At 38.8% G+C, this 27,286-nt stretch overlaps 1 protein-coding gene across 1 annotated transcript in view; it reads right to left on the bottom strand.

Annotated features, from left to right (window-relative positions):
• The window catches only part of GNB4 (G protein subunit beta 4), a 41,300-nt gene that overhangs the window by 1,946 nt on the left and 12,068 nt on the right, over positions 1-27,286 (bottom strand). The window contains exons 2-9 of the mRNA XM_090274175.1: positions 20,080-20,177; positions 11,918-11,956; positions 11,090-11,196; positions 9,989-10,052; positions 8,397-8,559; positions 7,461-7,527; positions 7,154-7,355; positions 3,101-3,317 (exon numbers count right to left, since the gene is read on the bottom strand). Coding sequence (XP_090130301.1) covers positions 3,101-3,317; positions 7,154-7,355; positions 7,461-7,527; positions 8,397-8,559; positions 9,989-10,052; positions 11,090-11,196; positions 11,918-11,956; positions 20,080-20,136 — 916 coding nt within the window. The 5' untranslated portion in view covers positions 20,137-20,177. The remainder of the gene's footprint in view (positions 1-3,100; positions 3,318-7,153; positions 7,356-7,460; positions 7,528-8,396; positions 8,560-9,988; positions 10,053-11,089; positions 11,197-11,917; positions 11,957-20,079; positions 20,178-27,286) is intronic.

A 27,286-nucleotide genomic window follows, 5' to 3' on the forward strand; every position in this document is an offset into this window, starting at 1 on the left:
GAAATGTAAAGATTTTAAAGAAAGAACATATCAAATTCTTACAAAAAAAAAAAAATTAATACTGTGTTGATTTTTTCCCTTCTATATATTAGTAAGGTATTTTCATCCACTCTCAGAACAAAAGTTCATCTTGTCTAACTTAATATTCTCTGTATCACGTCCAATATGGCACTATTTAGCAATGGGCAAATTTGCCATTATGGATTGAAATAATAAAAAATGAACATTGTGGCAAAATACTCCAACTCGCACTGGAAAGGAAAATGCCCATTAGTATGAGAATGAGCCACAAATAAATTTCAAGGTGCAAGTGTCCAGTGGAGCCACCTTGACACCAAATGGCTGTAAGCAAAGCAAAACTAAAAATCAAGCATATGTTAAAAAATATAGAAAACACGCATTTTAATTTTGTTGTGGATACTAACTGATTCAATCCAGACAAAACACCTAATATCTTTAAAAAGTAATTGCTGTTGGACAACAGAATAGCTACAAGATGCAAACTGAACTTTTCTACAATCTCTTAAGACAGGTTGTAGAAAATTATTCCTGGGAATGTTCATATTGTCTCTACTCCCTCAGAAACCTCAAGAACTGTACAGGAGTTTTAAAGGGTAAGGAAGAAACCCACAAGGACAGTGAGGGTATGAGAGTAGGCAATGGCAACAAGATTTTGTAAGCTGGATGGTGGGAAGTTTTAGTAGACCCTCAAATGCTGAGTTCTGCAAATGGTCTGGTAAGCCAAGAAACAAAATTAGACCGCAGAACCTCCAAAAGGGTCAGATACTAGTGGAACCAGGCATCTCTGGAACCAGGAAGCGGCAAAGCTGGGGTCAACTAATACAACATAAGAAAGTGCTTAGGAATCAAACTCCCCAGGACTCCTCCTCCACTGCTGAGCCAGGGGATTGATCATCCTGCACCAAGATGTAAGACTATAGAGACTTATTTGCTGGCGAAAGTAAAAAAAGGCCCTAGCTGGTTGTGGGCCAGGTCCCCAGTTGGGGGCCACTGATTGATGTATCTCTTGCATATCAATGTTCCTTTCTCCTTCTCCCACCTTTCTCCTCTCTCCCAAATAAATAAATAAATAAAATACTTTTAGAAAGGGAGAAATTAAGCGTCTCTTAACTGGAAAACAGGCACAGTTGAGACTGGTAAAACTGCTGAAAATGGAAAATAAAGAAAGCTTACTTGCTAATTGTTTTGACACCGCCCCCACCCCCAATAGCAGCTTACACATATCAGGTAGGAAAGTGGGAAATCCACCTCAGAGAACATGTCTTGCCCAAGGGGAAACTGTCCATAAGATCTATCAGCGGTTCCCCAATGAAAGTCTGGCCCAATTGTCCAGGGAGGCATGTAGGCAAAACACCCTAACCCTGTGCACAGGGCTTTCAAACAGTTTTAGTGCCTCACTCTTAAGTATCAATAACAAGCTAAGAATCACCAGATTTTAAAGAAAGTATTCCAAAAATAAGGACAGGGGACTATAAAAGGGCAGGGGAGCAACTTGGGAATCAAAAGATTGTGTTTGAAGAAATCTTCATAAGAGGCTTTCATTCATAACCTTAGAGAAGCAAAAGATTTTATTCATGAAATAAAGAATGCATGACAAAAAAAAAAAAAAAAAGTGGTAGCAAAAGTAGAAAACCAGAACTTAATAGAAAGATCATTGGGGAAAAAAAAAGGCAAGGATTTCTCCTACAACACTGAACAAAAAAAAAAAAGACAGATGGAAAATAGGAGAGAAGTTTAAGGAAAGCCCAAGGAAATTAAACATTAGAATAATGGAAGTTCTAGAAAGAGAATGGTAACAGAGAAGAAATGCTAGCAATTAAATAACAGTCCCGACCTTCGCAGTACTACAGGGCATAAGTTGCCAGATGAAAAAGGTCCAGTGAGTACCTGGCACAGTGAATGAAAATGGATCCACTGTGAGACATACTGAAACTGGCAGAAATGTGGGAGATTAATTAGTGAGAAGTACATTTAAAACTAAGAGTAAACCAAAAAATTAACTTAACCCTAGAGAATATTAAAAAGATTGCATAGCAAAAGAAATCATAGTATATACCTTGTGGCCCAGCATAAAGTACTGCATTAAAAAGTCACAATCATGTAAACTGACATCTCAACAAAATTCAAAAAATGGGAAGACAGGAAGGATGTGGCTGGGTGGAAGGTGGTGGGAGGAGCAATGATAAAGCCAAACCTAAAAGTTAATGCCTAAAAGTCAAGCTATTTTTGGAACCAGAAAACATGGACTGGGGTCAGAGGACTACTGTGTTTTGATAACATGCCACATAGAACTATTTGATTCCTTAAATATAACTTTAATTCTAAAAAAAAAAAATTAAATCACCCTATGTAATTTGTGACAGTCTCCAATGACTTGATGTATATACCAACATTTTGGAAGCTGCGGGACAGACACTCAAAAATACAGGGCTAAGGGAAGACAGTGGGTCTGTCCTGTCCCAGACAAGATCTGTTCCAGAAGGAAGATGATGCATAGCAGTTACAAGGTTTCCTGTCGGGTTACCAGAAGACTATAATTTGGAAAAGACCACCCTGAATTATATCACTGTTCATTTTTGTATCAAAACTTAATAAGAAAATATGCATGTGCACACACACACATGCACATGCTCACGCTTGTGCCTTTCCCACCCCCATCTTTCCCAAGGGTGCACTCTTTCTCCCTTCTCTCTCTCTCCCTGGAGCATATCTTTCCCCCTCTTCTGCCCTTAAGGTGTGTACCTTTGCTCTCTCTCTCCTAAGCTCCAAGGGCCCTTTTTCCTGAGCCCACGCAACCCAGCGGGCTCACGTTTTCTACCTCTGTGACTTTCTAAATAAACTTTCACTTGTATTTGAAAAAAAAAAAAACATATATGACAGAACTAGATGTTAACTCTTCAGAAAGCAGAAATGTAACTATGGAGTATGGACAGTAACTGAACTCAAAGGACAACAATGACTAAGAACTGCTGGGCTGCCATTCCCCAAATCCGCAGTGTCCAGGAGCCTCCAACAACAGATGGAAACCTCTTCCTGTTCCCAGACAAAACCAGAACATAATGTGGACTCGGGTACTAACCTGCACGATCTCCTTTTAGTGTGTCCCACACGTTACAATTAAAGTCATCATAACCAGCTAGCAGGAGGCGCCCACTTTTTGAGAAGGCTACGGAGGTGATTCCACAGATAATATTGTCATGAGAATACAGTAACAACTCTTGGTCTGCACGCAGGTCAAAGAGACGGCAAGTGGCATCATCAGAGCCAGTGGCAAATGCATATCCATTTGGAAAAAACTAGAAAGGAATGCAACAAACATTTATTCCATAGACATGTACAAAAAGTCATGTGAGACAGTGTAATAATACACAGTGGTAAAACAGACCTAGATGCAAGTTCCAACATGGCTTATTACCAGGGGACTGCTGTTGAACACTAAAGATTCTCAGACACTTGGGTCTAGTTTCAGTTTTAGTATTGGTTAGGATTGAATAAAATAACACCTGCCAAGCACACAGCCTGTGGTTTAGCAGAAAGCAAGTATTCAGTAAACACTGGCTCTGGTCCTCCATATGTCTTATTAAAATATTTAAATACAAATATTACTATTTATGAAATTTATATACATATACTCATATAGACATGTTTCAAAATCCCATCATGAGAAATAAATAGGAAAGATTTTATTAAAAAGGACATAAATCATTCCAACTAGGCTAGGTTATAAAGTTAAGCTAGTAGTAAAGAACACTATGCATTATTAATTTGTGAATCTCTTTTTACAGATACTGGTGCTACTCAACGTTGATTCTTTTATAAAGAGGAAATAACTCTGTCATATATTTAATGGCTATCTGTAATACTTTCATGAACTAATGGTTCATATCTTTTGCTTAGTTTTTACTGTGTCGTCAGTATTTAATCTGTTGATTTGTAGGAATAAAGAATATAAATTAGTTTTAAATATTATTTTATAGTTTATCATTAGCCAAATATTATTTACTTTTTTAAAAACATAAAGCAATTTTTAACTTCTATGTAGTGAAATTGGTTATCTTTCCCTTTGAGATTTCTTTAATTTTTTTTATAGTTTTTCCCAGGATATTATCTGATGTTCAATTATATTTTCTTCTAGTTCCCTTTTTAATAATTTCAGTTTTCACATCTTAATTTTTATCCACCTGGCATTTATTTGATATACAGCATTCAGTGTAAGGATCTGATTTAATTTTTTTAAGAGTTAAGCAAGTGTCCTAGCTGTGAAATAAATATTTTTTCTACTAATTTTGTTGCTACATTTATAATTCTCTAAACTCTTACATACTAAAAAAATGTTCATTTTGAATTTTCTGTCTGTCCTTTTTTTTTGGTACCTGTATCACACTTAAAAAAAAAAAAATCATTATCTGGCATGGCAACACACTCTTGTTATTGTCCTTCATATCAGTCTATCCTCTTTCTTTTTTTTCCTGCTTGAATTTCACAGATATTTGATCAAGTCTCTTCTCTCCATATTCCTCTGACTCATCTAAAAAAAAAAAAAATCCACTTGGGTTTTGATTAAAATTTGTACTAAACCTAAAAATGAATTTGAGGGATAAATGACTGTCTTGAAATACACAGCCTTCCAATTAAGGAACACGGAATTTTTTTTTAATGTTTACCAGTAAAGTTTTATAATTGTCTTCATTTAGATTCTGCGCAGTTCTTGCAAAATTTATTCCTTGTCTATCTTAGAATTTTTGTTGCTGTTCTCTTTTTTCTCTTCTACCTGGCTATTTATTATTGGTATAGCTAAGTTATTGATTTTATAATAGTTTCTGTAATCCAGAAAATATACAGAACTCTTTTTTGGGATATCTAGATAGCTAAACACATCACCTGCAAATAGTGCTATTTTTTTCTACTTTCTAAATGCAACTCTTATTATTTCAGTTTTGAGTTAAAATTATAAAAGGCAGAAATCATCAGACTATGAAAAAGCAAAACTGCTCTGATCAGTGTGGCTTGGTTGGGTATCATCTTGCAAAGTGAAGGGTCCTTGATTCAATTCCCAGTCAGGGCACATGCCTTGGTCACAGACCAGGTCCCCAGTTGGGGGAGTGCAAGAGGCAACCACACACTGATGTTTCTCTCCCTCTCTTTCTCCCTCCCTTCCCCTCTCTCTGGAAATAAATAAATAAAATATTTTATTTAAAAAGTAAAAGAAAGGAAAAAAAGATATAAACATGCTAACACTGATCAAAAGAAAACTGGGGCATCTTTAGTAATATCAAATAAAGATTTCAGAGCAAATAACATCACCAGGGATACGGAGGAATATTTAATAATAAAGGAATCAATTCATTTATAATTCTAAAGGTTTATACTTTGAAAAACACATGAAGCAAAAATCTAATAGAGTGCAAGAAAAATGGACAATGCACAATTAAGAGATTTCAACACTCCTCTTTCAATAATGAATAGAAAGGACAGACAATAATCAGTAAGGACACAGAAGAATAACACTTTCAATCATCTTCACCTCGTTGACATCTATGAAACTCCCCACCCAGTAACAGCAGAATACAAATTCTTTCCAAGTGCATATAAACACAATCCATAAAAATCTGTGGAATGTAGCTAAAAGCAGTACTTAGAAAGAAACTCATAACTTTTAAGTTCCAATATTAGGAAAGAAAAAAAGCTTCAAATCAATGATGTCACCTTCTACCATAACACACTGTTGACCAGTCATGAAAAAAAAATGGTGTTTTCAAGCCGCAATGTTGTTGACTGATAACAAGTTAACTCATGTTTGCACTGGCATTAGCTTATACAATTCTTATACATTATGTATAAATAAAGTATATTAAAGTATATTTAGATTGTTTCATTTTCATACTGAATTATGAAAAAATAGCTGGTGATATGGGATAGCTTTTTGTATAAAATTGCCAGTCAATAATATGTTAAGAAACTAGAGCACTGGCTGGTGTGGCTCAGTGGATTGAGCGCCGGCCTGCCAACCAAAGGGTCGCTGTTTCGATTCCCAGTCAGAGCACACGCCTGTGTTGCAGGCCAGGTCTCCAGTTGGGGGCACGCAAGAAGCAACCACATACTGATGTTTCTCTCCCTCTCTTTCTTCCTCCATTCCCCTCTCTCTAAAAATAAATAAATTTAAAAAAAATTTTTTAAAGAAATTAGAAAAAGGGGTGCAGGAAGAAACTAGAAAAAGGAAAACAGATGAAACCCAAGGAAGCAGCAGAAAAGAAAAAAAAAAGATCAAGAGTGAAAATCAATGAAACAGAATACAAAATAGAGAATATCACTGAAACCAAAAGGTGGTTTTTTTTGAGAAGATAAATAAAACTGATAAACCTCTAGCCAAATGTATTAGTTTGCTAGGGCTGCCATAACAAAGTACCACAGACTGGGTAGCTAAAACAACAAATTTATTGTCTCACAGTTCTGGAGGCTAGAAGTCTGAGATCAAGGTGTCTGAGGGCTGGGAGGGAAGGATCTGGAAGGCCTCTCTCCTTGCCTTGTAGATGTCTGTCTTCAACCTGTTTCTCTTCACTGTTTACCCTCTCTGCTTCCTATCTCTAAATGTCCCCTTTTTCCTAAGGACACTGGTCATATTGTATTAAGGGCTCCTAGTCCAGTACATTGCAATTTATCACATCCACACAACCCTATTTTCAAATAAGGACACATTCTGAGGTACTGGAGGTTAGGACTTCAACGTAAAATTTTGGAGGCATACAATTCAGCCCACGACACCAGGAAAAAACTAAGACAAATTACCAATATTATGAATGAGATGTCCTACAGATTAAACAGATATCAAATGGATAATAAAGGGATATCGTGAACAATTTGAAGATACTTCTGTGGACATCCACCTTGTTTGCTCAAGATGATCTATCCCTCTGAATCTGGAAACAGAGCTATTGTTCACCTGCAAATAAAGACCTATGGATAAAACCTTTCTGTGTTGTTTTTTAATCAGCCATTACTATTCGGGAATTCAATGGTATAAGAGAATATTATTTATAAAAATCCTCGAAGGCAATTTGTTGTGAAAATCATGCTATAGAGTTCAGCACTTAAAATGCACAATAAATTTCCCTTAGAAATGCTATTCACTTACACTGACAGCATTAATATCTGACACGTGTCCAGAGAAAGACTGTTTACACATTCCATCTCGAATATCCCACAGCTTGGAGGAGGCATCACAAGCACCAGAAACAAAAGTCCTCAGGTCAGGACTCAGAGACAGACTCATCACATCTCCAGAGTGCCCAGTGAATGTGGTGGTCTGCTGGGCAGTTTCAATGTCCCATAAAGCGCTGTAATTAAAAGTGAATAAAAATAATGACTATCATATCTCCTTACATTAGTTCCTTCTACCACCCTCACCTCCCAAAATCGGTGGTGTTCTGGAATAAACTTACCAATTTGTATCTCCTGAACTTGTAACAATTTGGCTGTCATCTAAGAAACGACAGCAGGACAAGTAGCCTACAGCATAGAGAGTGACATTTTAGATTATCATTGATTAAATAACTCAATTAGCATATGAAATAATATATATTCTTAAAAATATAAGACCTAGGCAATGGTGTTTTTTAGTACAATCGATAGTTCTACTTTTAATTACTTCAAACTCTATGCTATCTGAAAGAAAATTTTATCCACTAACTCTTTCTTAGGTATTTACTGTGACAATGACATCATTTTGGGCACTCTGAAAGTTTCAACTTCAGTAAAACACAGTCCCTCCTGCCTACAACAATTTCCTGAGGAGAGACAGATACTCCTCTCAAATATCTGTAATCTATGGCAGGTGGGATTAAGAACCTTGCAGAAAGATTAAAATTACTGTGAGAAATTAGCACAATCACCCCAAATGAAGGCTTCATGAAAACTATAGCATCTGGATGCTCAGCATTCACCAATATTTCAAAATATGGGAATGGCAAGAAAATACCATCGTAGAGATTTTGTAAAAAGCGTGGTCAAATAGTATTGCAAAGAATTCAGAGAGGCAAAATCCCAAGGACTGGCAAAAAATTCCTAATGAACACTGCTAACCAAATGCTATACCACTGAACCATGTGTGGTGTGCACTCTGCCAGATAAAGCAAAGTGGTCTCACAGTGAAAAATACTTCAGAAGTGTTATCTTAATATATACTTTCAATTACATAATTAAGTATAGATACCAAAATCCCATAACTGTCATATGGTTGCAGAGAATACAGAAAATTATATTTGCTTTCTCTTTGTATTTTTCATTATTGTTTGAATTTTTGCAATAAATATATCATCTCTGCAAAAATAATACTTTTTTTAAAAAAGAAAAGTAGGACAATATTCAGTGGAGCTCACCTATGTGACCGGGTAACTCTCGGCTCACTCTCACATTTCCCTCTCTGGTCTTTACGTTATATATAGAGCAGACGTTGTCCAGACCTCCACAGGCAACATAATTACCAGAAGGGGCATAAGCGCAGGTCATCACCCAGGAGGACCTCAAAGGAATAGCATGCATCTGTAGGACAGAGTACACAAAAACTGTTACTAAGTAAAGGCAGTCAATGCAGCTTCCTAAGCTATTTTCAATGAAAAAAGTACTACTAAAAATTAAATGCATCTAAAAATGAAAGCAAAATAATTAAAGAATGCAATCGACTGAGAAAGGGAACAGTGAAAACTAAAATACTAATGCATGTTGAAATGCCTATTATTTTTTCTCTATTATAAATGATCTGCTCTTTTTAGAAATTATTCTTTTAATAGAAAGAGCAAGAACAAGGATATTTCAATGCTATATAACAATTTGAAATATTAATTGTAAAATGTTAAAGATAAAAAATGTAAAATTCCTTGTTTTTACAGTAGTGCACAAAAAAGGAATTTCCTCCAACATATCATTAAGTAATACAAGTATCAGAACCGATTAAAATGGTTCTTCTATGAAGATATGGTCCTTCTAATAACAAGGCACATATTTTGGCCTTGAATTTAAACAATGGCAATAGTTCGCACTGATCTACTCACACCTCTCTCTGTTGCCTTCTTACCCAACACCAATCATTTGCCAACCAGGAAGCAAAATTTAAGGTGTTCAATGGTCCATACAGAGAACCAACACATCATGTGGTTACTACTGTGCTCTCACTTTACCTAAAATAATATTTTTAATACACAATTCTTTTGTTTTATGAAAGTATAACTGAAAGACACATGCTCAATGCCAATTAATGTAGAAAAACTGTTATAATGCAAGTCTGTCTTAGCTACCTTTAAATTCTCTACCAGGCTGAAGATACTGTTTACTTCATAAAATAATACTTTTTAAACATTACTGAAAAATAGTCATATAAGTGTACACAGAATCTAAAGGTATTTGAGCTGTGAAAGTTTTCCTGAAGCTTTTCCACTACCACTCAACACCTACATGACATGGATTCCTTCCAGGGGACACACGAGGGTGACCCACTGGCTTTCACCAGCAAGAGACCTAAACAAGCGGTGATTTGCCTCTAACCTATTGTCTCTTCTGAATCATCCGGAAACACAGATAAATGCCTGGAGTGGACAAAGGAAAGCTTCACACTAGCATTCTGGCTTACCCACAAATAGAAATAAAAATCTCAGGGTTGTTGTCACATTAGGAAATGGGAATTTGTTTAAAAAATCATTTGTAGGTAAAACTGATGCACACTCTTCTAATATTCAGATATGAAATATGAGTCTAGTAAAACATATTGAACAATATTTCTGTTGTTATCCTTGGGAATTAAAAAGGGGCTAAATATTAAAAGCAACACTAAGCCTCAAAAAAGGATCTAGATTAAAATAACTAATACATTTATCTCAGAAGGAAATTACAGATGAAAGTAATAGAATACAGGAAAGAACCGATGAGCACTTTTTCAAATAATAGGTTACTTCAGAGAATGATTAAGAAATTCTACCTTATTTGTTGTATAGCTATCCCAAATAATTAATTTTCCATCTTGAGAAGCACTGACTAGCAGCCTAGAGGAACAAACAAAAATAATTTAACACTTAGGGGAAAAAAGTAGTTTAAATTAGTTATGCATTGCATTAATGTAGAACAGTTCAGAAAAAAGACATGATTTTTCAAATTAAAAACTTGAGACCAAAAAATACTCTTCCCAACTTTAAAAGAAATCTATTTTGCATGCCAAAATTTTCAACATAACATAAAATTTAGCAAAATTTAGATGTTGTACTAAAAATGTCTGTGTTATGACTCAACAATTTTATGATGACAACATTCTTGGTTCTTATTCAAGATTCTGGTAGATTCTGGTAGGCATTAGCTGGGTGGTTTGTATTTACTGATTTAAATTTAATGACAATAGAGTACATGTAAGCCTAACAACCATATTTCATTCAATCAAAAACATCAACTGAAAGTCTGTGAATATAGGGTTACGCGTACAACACAGAAAATACCTCCTAACTTTTAGGCCTCTACCATCTGGTAGATATGATATTTACACGTATTTATAAGAAATCGGGTAAGTGAAAATTAGCAGCAAAGTGGCATCAAATAAATGCCAAAAGAAAGTAAAAGAGGGAAAAAAATAACTGCTATGTGAATTAATCAAGTAGTTTTGCAAAAGAGGCTGCATCTTGAAACATGCAATCTGGAGAGCTAAAGATAGATATGTACTTCCATCCTTTGTGAATTTAGGTAATATTTATAGTAATATCCAGTAAGTTGTAAACAGCAATACTCAATAATATATGCATATTAACTGAAATTTTGATAGAACTACTTTTGACATAGTAAAAAAATATATATCTAATACCCAATTGCAAAGAAATCTTCAACAGTTAACCTGGATAATTCAATAATGGTTATTTTTGAGAGAGAAATTTATTTTCCATAGTAACTGTTTCTAAACTTTTAAAGTGTCACTGAATATTTTTACTGAAAGTGAAGTTTCATTTAACTATAAAAATTATTTGTTGTAAAGGAAATGGAAATGATGACTCTCAATGAATATAATTCTGTGGATAGTTTGAAAATGGCAGGTACAAACCTGGAGTCATATGCCCAGTGCATAGCATAGATCTTAGCAAGGTGCCCCCTCAGCGTGCGCCTTGTTCGCATCTGTATCCGACCCACTGAATCCATATTTGATGTGATCTTTAGAAGGAGACATGAATGTTGTTATTCTGTACATTAGACATAGCTCGGGAAATAAAACCCCAACAAGAGGCAAGAAATCTAGACGTAAACAAATTTAGAGCTATTGAAGGTAATTTAATATAAACATTGCCATAGAGTAAATTATAGGATCAATATGTAGTTCAAGAAAATGTATTTAAAATTATGCCACCCGCACATCTTTCAGTAAGAATATCTTCTGTAGACTATTAACTAAAAAGAACAGACATACCTCCCAACTGTAGTAAAAAAAAAAAAGCCCAAATAAAAATCTGATAGTAGATAATCAAAGAGTAAAATATTTCTAATTAACTGTCCATACGAAAGCCAGTTTTATTATATTGTAAAGCACATAAAACATTTCCTTGATGAAAATTATCACTGTTAAACTAATGAAACCTTCCTAAGAGTTTACAGGATTAAAAGTTTAATCAGACTATATCAAAAAGAATCAAGAAGCTACCTTAAAAAAAAACATATAAGAATCTACATATTTTTATAGTATTTATTTTCCACAGACTTCTATTATAACAAGTATGCTTTTAAAAGCACTTGTACAGCACCTGACAAATTACAGTGTTTTAGAGATCTCATTTTTTCAATTACATACTAATAAAAAAATCTTAATGTCATTTGCATCAGAGTGAAGCTGTATCACGTGAATTAGTAAAGTAAATTGAGGGGGTGGGGGGAACTTTACCTGAACAAGCGTTGTATCATTACAAGCTTTCCTAGCATCCTGAAGTAAAAAAAGATTATAATGTATTTAGACATGGAAATCAGTAGATATAAGTTAAAATATTTGCATTGCAAATGTAGATTTGCAAATGAATTTTATTGAGATAAAGTTCACATAACATAAAATTAACCATTTAAGTCATCTTAAAGTGCATGATTCAGTGGTCAGAATATTCACAATGTCATACAACCATCGCCACTACCTAATTCCAGAATATTTCCATCACTCCAAACAAAGAAACCCTCTTCCCTCATCCCCTGGTAATCACTAATTTGCTTTTCTAGCTCTATAGATCTGCCTATTCTGGACATTTTATAAAAATCAAGTCATACCACACATGACATTTTGTGCCTGGCTTCTTTCATTCAGTATAATGTTTTCAAGGTTCACCCATGTGGTAGCATCTATCAGTACTTCATTTATTTTTATGGTTGAGTAAAAAAACAAAGCAAAATAATATTCTGGAGAGCGGGCCCCCTGCAGTACAGGCTTCCCTAGCTGAGTTAGTGTTCTAGAAACCCATATGTATCAGCATACCATCTGGCACTGTTGTGAGAAGCTGCATTCAGCTTCAGTGAATTTTTTTTGAAGACTCCACGTGTTTGCTCATTTCATGGTGGGTGATTTACAAGCACACCTGCCCACAGTGAGCTGAGTGTTCAGCAGTCTTTGACCAAAAACAGCATGACCCCCATACCCCATCCTCCCTATTCACCAGCTCTGGTCTTGAGCAACTTTTTTTGTTTCCCCAAATGAAAAAGGTCCTCAAAGGGAAACGTTTTGCCGATTTGGAAGAGTTGAAATAAAAAATGGCAGAAGCACTAACAGGCATCAAAGTTGACAAGTTCAAAAACTGTTTTGAGCAGTGGAAAAAATGTCTCAGTAGGTGTATTGCATTCAATGGAGAGCACTTTGAGGTGACTGAAGTTTAAACATATAAGAATTAATACTCGATTTTTTAAAAATAAATTCTGTTTTTTGGGTCTCCCTCACAAATCACCACATGTTTATCCATTAATTAACTGATGGACATTTAAGTTGTTTCCACTTTTTGGCTTTTACGAATAATAATGCTTCAAACACTAACATACGAGTTTTTCTGTACATGTGTTTCAATCCTCCTGTGTATATACCTAGGAGTAGAATTGATGGTTGACATGATAACTATTTAACTTAGAAACCGATGGTTTTTTCTTCATAGCAGCTACATGATTTTATATTCCCAACAGAAATGTATGAGGGTTCAAATTTCCTGACATCCTCACCAACACTATTGCTGTTTTCTTCTTTTTTTAATTAGTATTAGTACAACCATCTTAGTGGAGGTAAAGTTGTATAGTTTTTTTTTAAGTATTTTTAATTGATTATATTGTTACAGTAGTTCCAATTTTTTCCCCTTTGCTCCCCTCTGCCCAGTACTCCCCTTTCCTCCTGCAACCCCACCCCCCTTAGTTCATGTCAATGGGTCATGTATATGTAAGGTCTTTGGCTTCACCCTTTCCTATATTATTCTTAACTTCCCCCTGTCTATTTTGTACCAACCAATTATAATTCTTAATCCCTGCACCATTTCCCCATTTCTCCCCTTCCCCCTCCCAGCTGATAACCCTCCAAATGATCCCCATACCCATGATTCTGTTCCTATTCTGGCTTGCTTAGTTGGATTTTGTTTTTATTTTTTAGATTCAGTTGTTGATATTTGTGAGTTTGTTGTTATTTTAGTGTTCATACTTTTAATCTTCTTTTTCTTAAGTAAGTCCCTTTGACATTTCATATAATAATGGCTTGGTGATGATGAACTCTTTTAGCTTTACGTTGTCTGGGTAGCACTTCATCTGCCCTTCCATTCCAAACGATAGCCTTGCTGGATAGAGCAATCTTGGCTGCAGGTCCTTGCTTTTCATCACATTGAATATTGCTTGCCAGTCCCTTCTTGCCTGCAAAGTGTCTTCTGAGAAATCAGCTGACAGTCTTATAGGCACCCCTTTGTAGGCAACTCTCCGCTTCTCTCTTGCTGCTTTTAGAATTCTCTCTTTATCTTTCACCTTTGGCTTTTTAATCATGATGTGTCTTGGTGTGGTCTCCTCTGGGTCCAGCTCACCCAGGACTCTCCATGCTTCCTGGACTTGCATGTCCACTTCCTTCACAAAATTTGGTAAGATTTCCTCCATTGTTTTTGCACATAAGTTTTCAATTTCTTGCTCTTCCTCTTCTCCTTCTGGCAACCCTATGACCCGGATGTTGGCATGTTTAAAGTTGTCCCAGAGATTCCCAAGCCTCCCCATTTTTTTCAATTCCTGTTTCCTCATTCTGTACTGGTTGACTGTTTTTTTCTTCCTTATGTTCAAAATCATTGATTTGAACCCTGGTTTTCTTCCCTTCACCATTGGTTTTGTGTGGATTTTCTTTCATTGCATTTAGCATAGCCTTCACTTCTTCTCTTATGCATTTGCCATAGTCAAGCATATCTGTCAAGCCTGTGAGCATCTTTATCACCAGTGTTTGGAATTCTGCATCTGTTAGGTTGGCTACCTCTTTATTTGATAGGTTGGCTATCTCTTCCTCGCTTAGTTCTCCCACTGGAACCTTAATCAGTTCCCTCCCTTGGGCCATACTTCTCTGTCTTCTCATCTTGACAGGCTCCTGTGTTTGTTTGCCTCTGTCTTAGGTAGAGCTGTTGCTCCTGTTACATTGTAAGGGGAAGAGCCTTAGGGATTCGTCAGTATAGGGTGACCAGTTTCACCACATTGTGGTGCTGTATGTGGGGGAGGGGTCTGAGAGGGAACAATGCCGCTTGCCCAGCACTTGCTCCTTTTCCAGGCACTTCTTCCACTTCTGTATGGGACTGGTGCCTCTTTAGCTGTTGTCCTGGATGTTGTTCCCAGAGTGGATGGGTCTGTAGACATTCTAGGACCATGGGGACCCTTTAAACAAGCGGACTCTGCTGAAAAACTGGCAATTTCTTCCTCCACCACAACCCCCACTGGTTTTCAGTCAGAAGCAATGAGGCTTGATTTTCTCTGGTGCTGGGACCGTAGAAATGCTCCCCAGGTGTCCCTCCTGACTTTTTAAAATGTGTAACTGTGCTTTCCACTGGCCTGCTGCTGCCGCCACCACCACAATGCATCCTCTCCACCCCTCCTACCTGTCTGGATGAGTATTTCTTCTTTATATCTTTGTTTGTTGGACTTCCATGAAATTTGATTTTCTGGAACTTCTGGTTGTGTCTAGTTTTGAGGTAGTTGTATTTCTTCCTAGTTGTGGAGGGAGACTCAGCGTGTCTGTCTACGCCTCCATCTTGGCCAGACATCTTGATATGTATAAAGTTGCATAGTTTTGATTTGCATTTCACTAATAATTAGTTACACTGAGCATCTTTTCATATAGAGTATCTTTAGATGTGCTTACTGGCCATTAGTATATCTTCTTTGGAGAACTGTTTATTTAAGTTCTTTCCCTATTTTTTTAATCCCCACCTGAGGATATTTTTATTATTAATTTTAGAGAGAAAGCAAGGAGGAGAGAGGGAGAGAGGGAGGAAGGAAAGGAGGGAATGGGGCAGAGAGAGAGAAAGAAACAGCGTGAGAGAGAAACATCGATCAGATGCTTCCCACATGCACCTCAACCACGGATCCACAACCTAGGTATGTGCCCCGACCTGGAATTGAACCAGCAAGCTTTTGGTGCATTGGACGATGCTCCTACCCACTGAGCCACCTGGCCAGGGCTCCTTTGCTCATTTCTAAATAGGATTACTTGTTTATAGTTGAGTTGTAGGAATTCTAGTATTCTCAGTACTAGACCCTATCAGATGTATGATTTACAAATATTGTCTCCCATTCTGTAGGCTATCTTTTCATTTTCTTGATAGTGTCCTCTGACACACAAGTTTTTAGTCTATTTTTTTCTTTTGTTGCTGATGCTTTTAGGGTCATATTAAACCATTACCTAATCCAGGGTCACAAAGATTAACAACTATGTTTACCTCTAAGAATTTTACCCTTTAGCTATTATATCGGGGTACCATTTTGAGTTAATTTTTATACATAGTGTGTTGTAAGAGTTCAAATTCATTCTTGTGTATGTGGATACCCTGTTGTCCCAGCACCATTTCTTGAAAAGATTATTCTTTCCCTATTGAATGGTCTTTGAACCCTTGTTAGAAAACCACATATCTGTGGCTAATTGATTTTTTAATGGACTCTCAAGTGTATTTCATTGCAAAAATACATATTGGGTGTATAATTAAAAGATTTTTGAATTGTATTTCCTGAGTAAACAGACTAAGCTGATTTAATAAAGCCACAGGATTCACAGTTGTATTTCTTACTAAGCTTCAGCAAAAAGCAAGAGTTCTGAGTTCCCTAGTTTTTTACAGCATCTAGAAGTTGAGGTGATAGGGAGGATGTTGATAGTGTACCCAGGTCATTTTAGGAACATTTTTTAAAAATACATAGCACTTCTATGAAAATGCTTTCCAAGTACACTGGATACAGATACTATTAGAAATAAAATATTTTAGACCCAGTATGAGAAAAAGACATGACATCTCAGGAAAAACAATTTTTATATAAACAGTCACAATTTATACTGTCACATCTATATTTTTATATTAGCAGCATTAATTAATAACATAGGAGCTGGTGTAAATGCCTAAGCATCATAGAGTAGGATTTTCAGACACCTTAAATTTTTACACAAACTGAAGGTAATTCTCAAAAGGAAGATAATGAAATAGAAATCAATATAACAAAATAAGGAAAAACAGAGAAAAAACATGTATAATAAGCAAGAAAATGCTTTAAACCAAGTTTATCAGTTAATAATAACTTTAGAGGATTCGTATACATGGGAAAATCAGAAGTGCAATTAATTCTTCCTTCTAGACTTGAAACAATGTTTCCCCCCAGAGGTTAGGGTAGTAGCCTTTTTTAACTTTGTTTTTCCCTACTATGCTTAGCATGCTCCTGTGCAAAGAGGATACACACAAGATTTGTTGAATAAATGTCTCAAATGGACAATGTGTTCCAGTCAGCCAAAGGAAAATGCCTGCCTCCACTTGCAGCAAACACTCGATGGAATGCACAATCTTTCTGGCTGTCCTTTCAACCTATTTATAAACACTTAGAATATTTCTATGTCAGGGTGTTATAAGTAGTTACACAAACATACGATTTGATTCTCTTTCTTAGTCAAATTGTGGGTTCAGAAACCTCATTTGGCAAGGAAAGATTTAGACCACTTTCCTGCAATGAAAAGAATTTCCAGATATGACAGTGAGGGCCTGAGCGGGGTTCCAAAAATGGTGGACTTGCAGACTAAATTTTTTTTAAAAAAGGTTCTCTGATTTTAAGTTCTATGGAATGAACTATATCACTTAGGTCATCTTTTTTTTTTTAAGATTTTATTCATTTTTAGAGAGTGGGGAAGGGAGGGAAAGAAACATCAATGTGTGGTTGCCTCTCACACTCCCCCAACTGGAGGACTGGCCCACAACCCAGGCATGTGCCCTGACTGGGAATTGAACCAACAACCCTTTGGTTTGCAGGACAGTGCTCAATCCACTGAGCCACACCAGCCAGGGCTAGGTCACCTTCTTAATTCGGTCATTCAATTAAAAAATCCATTGAAAATTGTGTGTCAGGTACTATTCTAGAGACCATGGATATAGCAATGGACAAACCTAAAACCCTGCCCTCAGAGCTTACATTAATAATCAGCCCTGACTGGTGTGGTTCAGTTGGTTGGGCACAGTCCCATAAACCAAAAGGTCTCTGGTTGATTCCTGGTCAGGGCACATGCCTGGTTTGTGGGCTAGGTCCCTGTGGCAGGCAACCTATTCATATTTCTTCTCACATATAGATGTTTCTCTCTGTCTCTCTCTTCCTCCCTTCCCCTCTCTCTAAAAGTAAATAAAATCTTTAAAAAATAATATAAATAACGAGTAATAAACTTAAAGTAAAAATTATTGAATAATAGTACAAATCGTTAGCAAAAATCAAAGCATCATGTTGGAATATAAGAATTCTACAAATATACAGCAATTACTTGCAAATTTACTTTATGTAAAGATTATTTACATGATGAAGAAGAAATTACTCTTATGAACACTATTGTCCATTATAAAACTGAATATAAAAAAATTAAAGGTAGCATTCCATATTGTCCACCATAAGAAATACAAGACCTGCTGGTAACAACTTCATGAAAAATAATAGAAAACTGACAGATTTCTTTCTCGCTCCAAATCAAACAAGTAAAAATTACAAAAGAAAATCTGTCTTTCTCTATTTTTGTTTTTTAAATTTACAATAAATCATATATCATACGCAAGTTCCTCAAAAAATTAGATTTAGAACTACCATCTGATTCAGAAAATTGTATTTGTCTAGGAAAAAAAATACTAACTTGAAAAGATACAGATATCCCATGTTCATTGCAACATTATTTACAATAGCCAAAATATGGGGACAATCTAAGTACCCATCAACAGATGAATGGATGAAGTATAGGAGGTATATACATACAGTGGAATATTATTCTGCCATAAAACCAAATGAAATCTTGCCATTTGCAACAACATGAATGGACCTTGAGGGCACTGTGCTAAGTGAAATGAGTGAGAAAGAAACAGACAAATACCATATGATCTCACTTATTTGTAAAATCTACAAAAAAAAAGGGGGGAGGGACATCAAACTCATAAATACAGAGAAAAGATTTTCTAACAATGAGATGGGTATGCAACCATGTGCTTGGCCAATCAGGAGATCCTGCTCAGCAGCTGGAGCAAGTCACAAAAGCAGAGGTGGTGGGGAATCCTTTCTGGTGGTGGCAGCAACATCTAATTCAGAGATTAGCCCATGAAGCCTTCTCTGTTCATCTCAGACAAAATAAATTCCTCCTTTGTTTTGTCAGCTTTGTTCAGATACCTAAGGTTGATTAACTTTGAATTCTTATTCACATCTACATCATTAACTTCTTTGAATTCCTGGCAACAAGACTGGTTATGATTTCAACCCACTCAGAATCAACATTTTTTCCAGTGAGTGTTCTTCACCATCCCTTGTTTATCCTGCTCCTTTCCCACTTTTCTTGGAACATCTTTTTAGAGAGGCTGCACTTGTTCCTTTTTTCCTGCTGTGCACTTTTAAATTAGATGGTTCTTCTGAAATACCTATCACAAAAAGCTCACATTGGAGAGGGCCACAGCGGTATTCCAAGCTATCAGAGATTCCCCCTTCTTCATGCCGAAGTTCTTCATGTGTATTTGTAAATTGTTTTAGCCCTTCCTTTTTCCCTGTGAAAAGAAATTAGTAGCACCACGCTACACACAATTGGTCTCTTGCCTCTACCCTGTCAACAAGAGGCTTCCTAAAAGGAGGAATGTCTATATCCTTACATTTTTTTTCTCTGCCTACCTTGATATCCCTGAGTCCAGAAAAGCAACATTTCCATTGTTCTAAAGAAAGGATTATTGGAGTTGCCCCCGAGGGAGTACTTCCTACTTTGTGTGAGATTTACAGAGGCAGAAATCCCTCTCAGAGCCATCCCACACCCTGAAGCATTTCTATGTCTGACAACTCCTCCCCATTCTATTATGAAGGTCTAAGTGTTTTAATTTTGTTAAAGATGAAGCATATATTTCTTTCTTGTGATCTTTACTATTTTGGGTTGATTTCCAAGAGTAAAAGATGTCATGTTATTATTATGCTACTAATAATTTTCAATGTTTTTTCTGCAATATAATGTTTTAGAGATAAATAATTTTTAGTATATTACAATGTGATAATATCTGCCTCCTCTTGCTACACCAAATATCAAGCTATGATTCCAACTATATGACTAAAGAATTATGTTTGTCTTTCAGCAGGGATTAGGGATTACACATATAATATTAACTTCTTTGGGACACAGAGGCCATTATTCCACATACCTATTTGTTAGGAATGGTTTTTGAAAAGTTCTTTAGAGGCATGATAAATACAAATGGACCATTTCTGGTCTTATAAACTGTGTAATGTATGTAGACTGATGACCTGATGAACATATTTGGTTTATTACTGGTACTAAATAAAAGTGTTAAAGTTTCTTTTGAAAAAAATGAAAAAGATTGCTCTTACCTGGATCTGACTGCGTAGTTGTTCGGCTTCCTGCCTCAGCTGTTCCAGTTCACTCATTTTTTAAATTCGCTGACTCCAAAATTAACAACACAAAGCAACTATAAAAAATAAGAGAGACTAATTCAGTTCTCAATTTACATATTAATCTACTTGAAAAATATTGACATATAGCTTCTTTTTGGTGCTTCTGAAACTCCAATAGGATAGTCAATTATTATTAGAACATAAGATTGCTTAGTAAATATAGGTCTAGATTATTTATAAAGGAGTTTATGGTGGAATGTGATCAGAGCATGGAAGAGATATCTTGAGTTGTAATTTTTAAGACTAAATTATACAGAATTAGTACTAGAATGGAACCCAGTGAGAAATACTTTACAATGGGGCACCAACAGACATCCCCACTTAGATGTCTGATAGGCACTTCAAACTTAACATCATACTTCAAAATAGAACCCCACCCCAACCCAGGTCCTCCCTACCTCAGTAAATGGTAATTCCACCCCTCCAACTGTTTAAGCCAAAAACCTGGGAGTCATCCTTAACTTGTGTCCTTCATACCCCACATGTATACCATCGACAAAGCATGTCAGTCCTTCAAAAAAAAAAAAAAAAAAAAAGCAGGACTTGACCAACTCTGATTAAGTCCACTTTGCCCATCTTGGTCCAAACCACCATCATCTCTCCCCTGTCTCCTTTCTATTGCATTCGACCATTCTCCTGTCTATTCTAAATATAGCAACTAGTGATCCTTTTTTAAAAAACATTTTATTTATTTTATTTTGAGAGAGAGAGGAAGAGAGAGAGGAAAAAAGGGAGAGAAACATCAACCAGTTGTCTCTTGCATGCACCTCAACCAGGAACCAGGTCTGCAACCCAGGCAGCATGTGCCATGACTGGGAATCAAACCAGTGACCTATCACTTTGCGGAATGACACCCAACCAACCAAGGCACACCGATCAGGGCTAGGAATTCTTTTAAAACACAAGTTACTCTTCTGTTTTCAATCCTACAATGGTTTTCCCCTCCATTCCCAGGAGAGCTTTATTCCTTATCTCGAACTACAGCCCTACTCAGCTGCTGCACACACACCCTGACCTCCTCAGCTGCCACTTTCTTTTCTCTCTCACTCACTCTGATCCAGCACTCAAAAGCTTTCTTGGAGTTCCCTGAACACACTAAGGAGGCTCCAGCCTCAGCGTCCTTACACTTGCTCCTCCTTTGTCTGAAATGCTTTCAGCCCCACCCGCAATGTTTCCATTGCTTGCTCCCTTGCCTCTGCTCCAGTGTTACCTCTCAGAGGGACCTTCGTTCGTAGCACTTACGCAGCCGCCACACGACCCCCTTACACCGTCTCCATAAAAAAGGTCACTATGGGACTCAACACCACCCAGTTGTCTGTTTCCTCCTAGTAGGATATAAGCTCCTGAAGGCAGGGACTTGCTTTGCTTTATTCTTTCCTATATCCCTAGCACCCAGGACACTTTCTTCTCCAGTCAATAAGCTAACTTGAAATAGCTTGAGAAATAAAGGGAAAAGTGTTCTAAAGATTTAGGATGAATCACAGACCCAAAAGGCATGAATCTTACTGCCTGAGGAAGAAACCAGAGGTTGAAAACTAGTAGTGTTCCCCTCTAACTGCCCTGTTTTTTCTCTTCATGTCTTCAGAATAACTCTACAGAATAACTTTCTCTGCTTCTCTAAGCTCTAAGCTCAGTTTATATTTCCTCGGATCATGATTAGAGCCCAAAATGACAATCCCAACACCAAATTCCTGTAAGAATTGTCTGGGGGTACCGGCATCCTTTATTCAGTTCAACTCTGAAGTGATACTGAAATTGCTGAATAAAATAATCTTACACTAATAATTGAACAGAAATCAGTTTGATATATGCTCTTTCAATTACTGTAACTTTTTGTCTAAGTTCTTTTTCAACATGAATATTTGATTCATTTAACACATTTTAGAAAACTGTCACATAGTAAAAGCATTGTAAGTTGAGCAGAAAGCATATCAGTTATCTTTTAAAAGTTCAGCTGTACCAGTTACAAATATCAAAAAACACCAATGAGCCACTGTATCCAAGCCAATTTATTAAACAAAATGGAAAAAAAATACAGTTGCATAATTCAAACTGCCTTCTTCCTCTACTTCTTCAAATGCCCACAGAACTTTTATTAAAGCAAGGCATTATGTAGCCTGCACAATTATACTGCTGTGTTAGTGAACAGCTATTTTAATCTATATGAGAAAAGGAAATACAAATATCTTAGCTACTAATAATTTTTATTCTGATCATGAAAGCATATAAAATTAAAAATATATTTTAAACTGCACTTAAAGTTTAAGCATAAACTACTTTTGCTTACTAAGTCTATTCATCAGAAAAGTTAATTTCAAGTTTGTTACTATAATTAAATCTGTAATGTTTACTTTTCTCTTTGAAATTCTGATCTACAATTCCTATACTTTATAAAATTCAGAACACCCTAAACCCATAATGAATTAGGTAAGGTATTTAAAGCTCCTATGATCATTGTTACTAAGGAATTTAAATGCACACTTGCCTACCCATCCCAAGTATTCCTTATACAGATATTCCCAGGTGGCTTTCTTTCTCAAGAAGTCAGCCAAAAAATGAAAGCTGCATGGGCAAATGGATAAGAGAGAAAAATAGAAGTTAGAGATGCTGAAACTGTAGCACAGGCATTAAGTTTTGGTTTTTTATTTTGCTACCAAATTTCTCACTACACTGAACATCTTTAAGTGCTCCAAAGGTAAACCCGTTCCACCTCTTGTAAAATAAAGGCAGTCTGTCTGTGTTCCTGAAAACAAATAAGGTGCTGCTCTCGGAATCAGGTTTGTTTCTCTTCACCTCACTATCCATTACCCTAAGCCCTAGGGCCAGATGCATTTCAGAATTTGAAACTTATAAGATTTTATTTTTTAACTAAATTTTTATTTATGGAAGAGAGAGAGAGAGAGAGAAATATCAATTTTTGTTGCTCCACTTATATATGCATTCATTGGTTGACTCTTGTATATGCCCTGACCAGGGATTGAACCCACAACCTTGACATGTTGAGACAATGCTCTAACCAACTGAGCTATCTGCCCACGGATGAAGTTTTCAGATATCACATAATGCCTTAAATGGACCCTGGGGAAGCACCTCACAAAATCAAGAAGGAGAACCCTTGTAGCAAAATGTGAGCACATTCACAACCAGGTGGGGAAAAAATAGACTAGCAAGTTTCATGTTAGTTCAGGTCAAGTTGTGGCACCAATGAGTTCGAGTCGCATAAGGTTTTGCCAGTAATGATTTATTTTAAAAACTTCAGTTTTCAAAGCATTTTGGATCTCCAAATGTGGCTAACAGAATGTTAACCTGTAATATATAAAAGGAGGATTGCCTAGTACAAAGGCACAATGACCCAGAACTTAAGATAACAAGTAGGAGTTAGCTAACCAAGAGATGACATTTATTGAACATGTATTATTAGGTGCCAAAGCTGCGTCATCGGCGAAGAGCATCTCACGGATGAGCACCTCTTTGACTTTGGTCTTGGCTCGTAGACGGGCCAGGTTGTAGAGCTTGCCATCGGATCTGGTGTGAATGAAGACACCCTCGCTGCAGTCCTTAAAGGCGTATTGGAGGAGCATGGAGAAGAAGATTCCGAACAGCGTAGGCGCGAGGACGCAGCCCTGCTTTACTCCGCTGCTGACTGGGAAGGCCTCAGAGGTTGCGCCGTTGTAGGACACCGTGCTGTGCACGTTGTCGTGAAAGGACATGACCACAGCAAGCAGATGTGGTGGACAGCCAATCTTCCGTAGCAAGCTGAAGAGTCCGCTTCGACTGACCAGATCAAACGCCTTCGTGAGGTCAATAAAGGCGAGGTAGAGTGGTTTATGCTGCTCGTGACACTTCTCCTGCAGCTGGCGTAGGGAGAAGATCATGTCCACTGTTGATCGGCCAGCTCTGAAGCCACACTGGGACTCTGGGTAGACGCGGGAAGCAAGGGTCTGCAGGCGGGCAAGAGCGACCCGGGCGAATACTTTGCCGACGACGCTGAGGAGAGAGATGCCCCGGTAGTTGTTGCAGTCGCTGCGGTCTCCTTTGTTCTTGTACATGGTGATAATGTTGGCGTCTCTCATATCCTGGGGGATGTAACCCTCCTTCCAGCAGAGACAGAGTAGATGGTGGAGCGGCTGTAGCAGGACTGGTTTCCCGCTCTTTAGGATTTCTGGAGGGATTCCGTCGCTTCCTGGTGCTTTCCTGCAAGCAAGGCGGTCGATGGCTTTGCCGAGCTCTGCCGCAGTAGGTGGGGTGTCTAGCTCCTCCATGACTGGTAGGTCTGGGATGGCTTTAAGAGCAGTGTCTGTTACGGTGTTCTTCATTGCGTACAGCTCGAGGTAGTGCTCGGTCCACCGCCGCATTTGCTGTTCCTGGTCAGTGATGACCTCACCTGTCTTGGACTTAAGGGGGGGCGATCTTGGAGGGGATTGGGCCTGTTGCCTTCTTGATACCCTCATACATTCCTCGTGCATTGCCTATATCGGCGGCTTCCTGAATGCTTCTGCACAGGTTTAGCCAATAGGTGTTGGCACAGTGGCGGGCGGTCTTCTGGACTTTGTTCCTGGCAGCCCGTAGAGCTTGAAGTGTACTGGGAGTGGGCATGACCTTGTAAGCCAGTAGGGCCTTCCTCTTAGCCTCGATCACGGGTTCCATTTCTTCCCAGTGAGCCTCGTACCAGTCAGCGTTCTTCCGCTCTTTCTTCCCGTAAGCAATAATGGCGGAGTTGTATATGGCGTCACGGAGACGTGGCCAATTGGATTCGATAATGTCATCTGCCGCCACTCCCTCGCCGAGTGCATCTTCCATCTTGTTGATGAATTGCTGGGTCTTAACTGGGTTGCTGGCACAACTGGTGTTGATGCGTGGGCGACCCTTCATCTTGGAGTGGTGCAACCTCTTCGGCATTATGCGCACCTTGCTTACCACGAGGGCATGGTCCGTGTCGCAGTCTGCACTGTGGTAGCTGCGGGTGAGGAGGGTGCTGCCAATATCCGTTCTTCTGGTGATGACGAGGTCAAGCTGGTGCCAATGACGGGAGCGGGGGTGCCTCCATGACACCTGGTGGATCTCTTTGCACTTGAAGAATGTGTTTGTCACGCACAGGCCGTGGTGACACAAAAGCTCAAGCAGTCGCTGACCATTCTCATTGATCTTTCCTCTCCCAAAGTTTCCAAGGCAGGTGGGCCAGGCCATGTGGTCGGCTCCTACTCTTGCGTTGAAGTCTCCAAGGAGATAGAGAGCGTTACTTCTGGGAATCTTGGATAACGCTTCGTCCAGTGCATGGTAGAACTGTTCTTTCTCTTCAGTGGTGGCGCAGAGGGTTGGGGCATACGCGCTAAGAATGCTGACTGGGCCGAAAGTTGTTGACAATCGGAGGGTAAGTAATCTCTCTGTGCCTCCTGTGGGTGGCTCTATGGAGTTAACAAGCGTGTTCTTCACAGCGAACCCAACACCGTGCTGTCTTGGTTGGTCCGGAGACTTCCCTTGCCAGTAGAAGGTGTAGTTGGTTTCTCTGATAGTTCCGTTGTCGGCCAACCGGGTCTCCTGTAGAGCTGCAATGTCGATGTTTAGTCGTGCCAGTTCCCTATCGATGACAGCGGTTTTCCTGGCACCCTTGATCCACGGAAGGTCTGCAGTAAGTCCGGGGCACATGGTCCTGATGTTCCAGCTAGCGAGGCGAAGAGCCGGAGGCTTCTTTCTTGTTGTTTGCTTGGAATTAACTGGTGCGGGTGTTTTGTGGCCCACTTTTCGAGAGGCGCCTCTCTGATCCCCACGCACCCAGTGGGGCAGGCGAGCCATGGCGAGACGGTAGCTGTCCAGTGAGGCGCGATGACCTCTCCCACCGTCAGAGGAGACCCCTGGCGCTCGTTTCCTTCGCCAATCGGATGAGCTTATAACCGGTATCTGTCTCCTCCTGTGTTGAGTCGACATCTTGCGATGACGCTGGAGTGTCCTCTCAAGTGAAACTGAAGCTACAGAGCCTGGGCAGGGTGATATGGAGGGTCTGCTGTTGCCCATGCAGCAGACCCCCCCTCTCTTCGCAGCTGAAGGGTCCAAGGGAAAGACAAAGTCAATACAGCTTGGCTTCAGGTGCGCCGCAGGAGTTGCCGGTGTTGACTACAATGTCAAACCCCCTTAGGGACTCCGGCTCCGGATTTTCTGTCGGGGTTTACTCCCTTAGCCTTTCCCCTGAAGAGGTATGCCGCAAGGCAGCGGAGGTTTTTTGGAGTCAGAGTTTTCCTTCTCTGATTTTAGAGATGTCCTTCCTCTTTCCTCCTTTACAATCTTGAGGGCAGCATTTACAGGCTAAAATAGAAAACTGGCAGTGTAACCTTCTAAGCAGATACTACCACACTCCGAAGAGGGACTCCAGCAGCTAGTCACTTGCCTTTCCCACGCATGCAAGGAGTTCGGACTAGCCATCAGCCTGACGAAGACGAATGTTATGGCTCAAGGCACGGGGACTCCCCCATGCATCACCATCGACGGATACACCCTGGAGGTTGTCAACGACTTCACTTACCTCGGGTCCACCATCTCGAGCTCTCTGTCAGTCGACTTGGAGGTCAACCGGAGAATCGCCAGGGCAGCCACAGTTATGGCCAGACTGAACCGGCGAGCGTGGAACAATTCCAGCCTCACTGAGAAAACCAGACTGCGCATCTACCAAGCCTGCGTACTCAGCACTCTCCTCTATGGCAGCGAGACGTGGACCACCTACGCAAGGCACGAAAGGAAACTCAACAGCTTCCACATGAGGTGCCTGCGACGCGTCCTGCATGTCGCCTGGCAGGATAAGGTCCCCAACACCGAGGTGCTGAAGCGAGCCAATATGAGCAGTTTGCATGCAGTTCTTAGCGAGAGACGCCTCAGGTGGCTCGGCCATGTCAAAAGAATGGATGCAGGCCGTATCCCCAAAGACCTCCTCTACGGCGAGCTAGCAGAAGGCAAGAGGATGACAGGGCGCCCAAAACTGCGGTTCAAAGACATCTGCAAAAAGGACATGACACAATGCTCCATCAATCTCAACACATGGGAAGTTCAAGCAGACGACCGCCTAGCCTGGAGGCTCGCGGTCAGGCAAGGTACGTCACGCGCGGAGGCTGCGCGCAACGAGGAGGCGGTCCAG

The sequence above is a fragment of the Furipterus horrens genome, unplaced genomic scaffold, assembly GCF_987537825.1.
Source record: "Furipterus horrens unplaced genomic scaffold, mFurHor1.1.pri manual_scaffold_1, whole genome shotgun sequence".
Classification (NCBI taxonomy): domain Eukaryota; kingdom Metazoa; phylum Chordata; class Mammalia; order Chiroptera; family Furipteridae; genus Furipterus; species Furipterus horrens.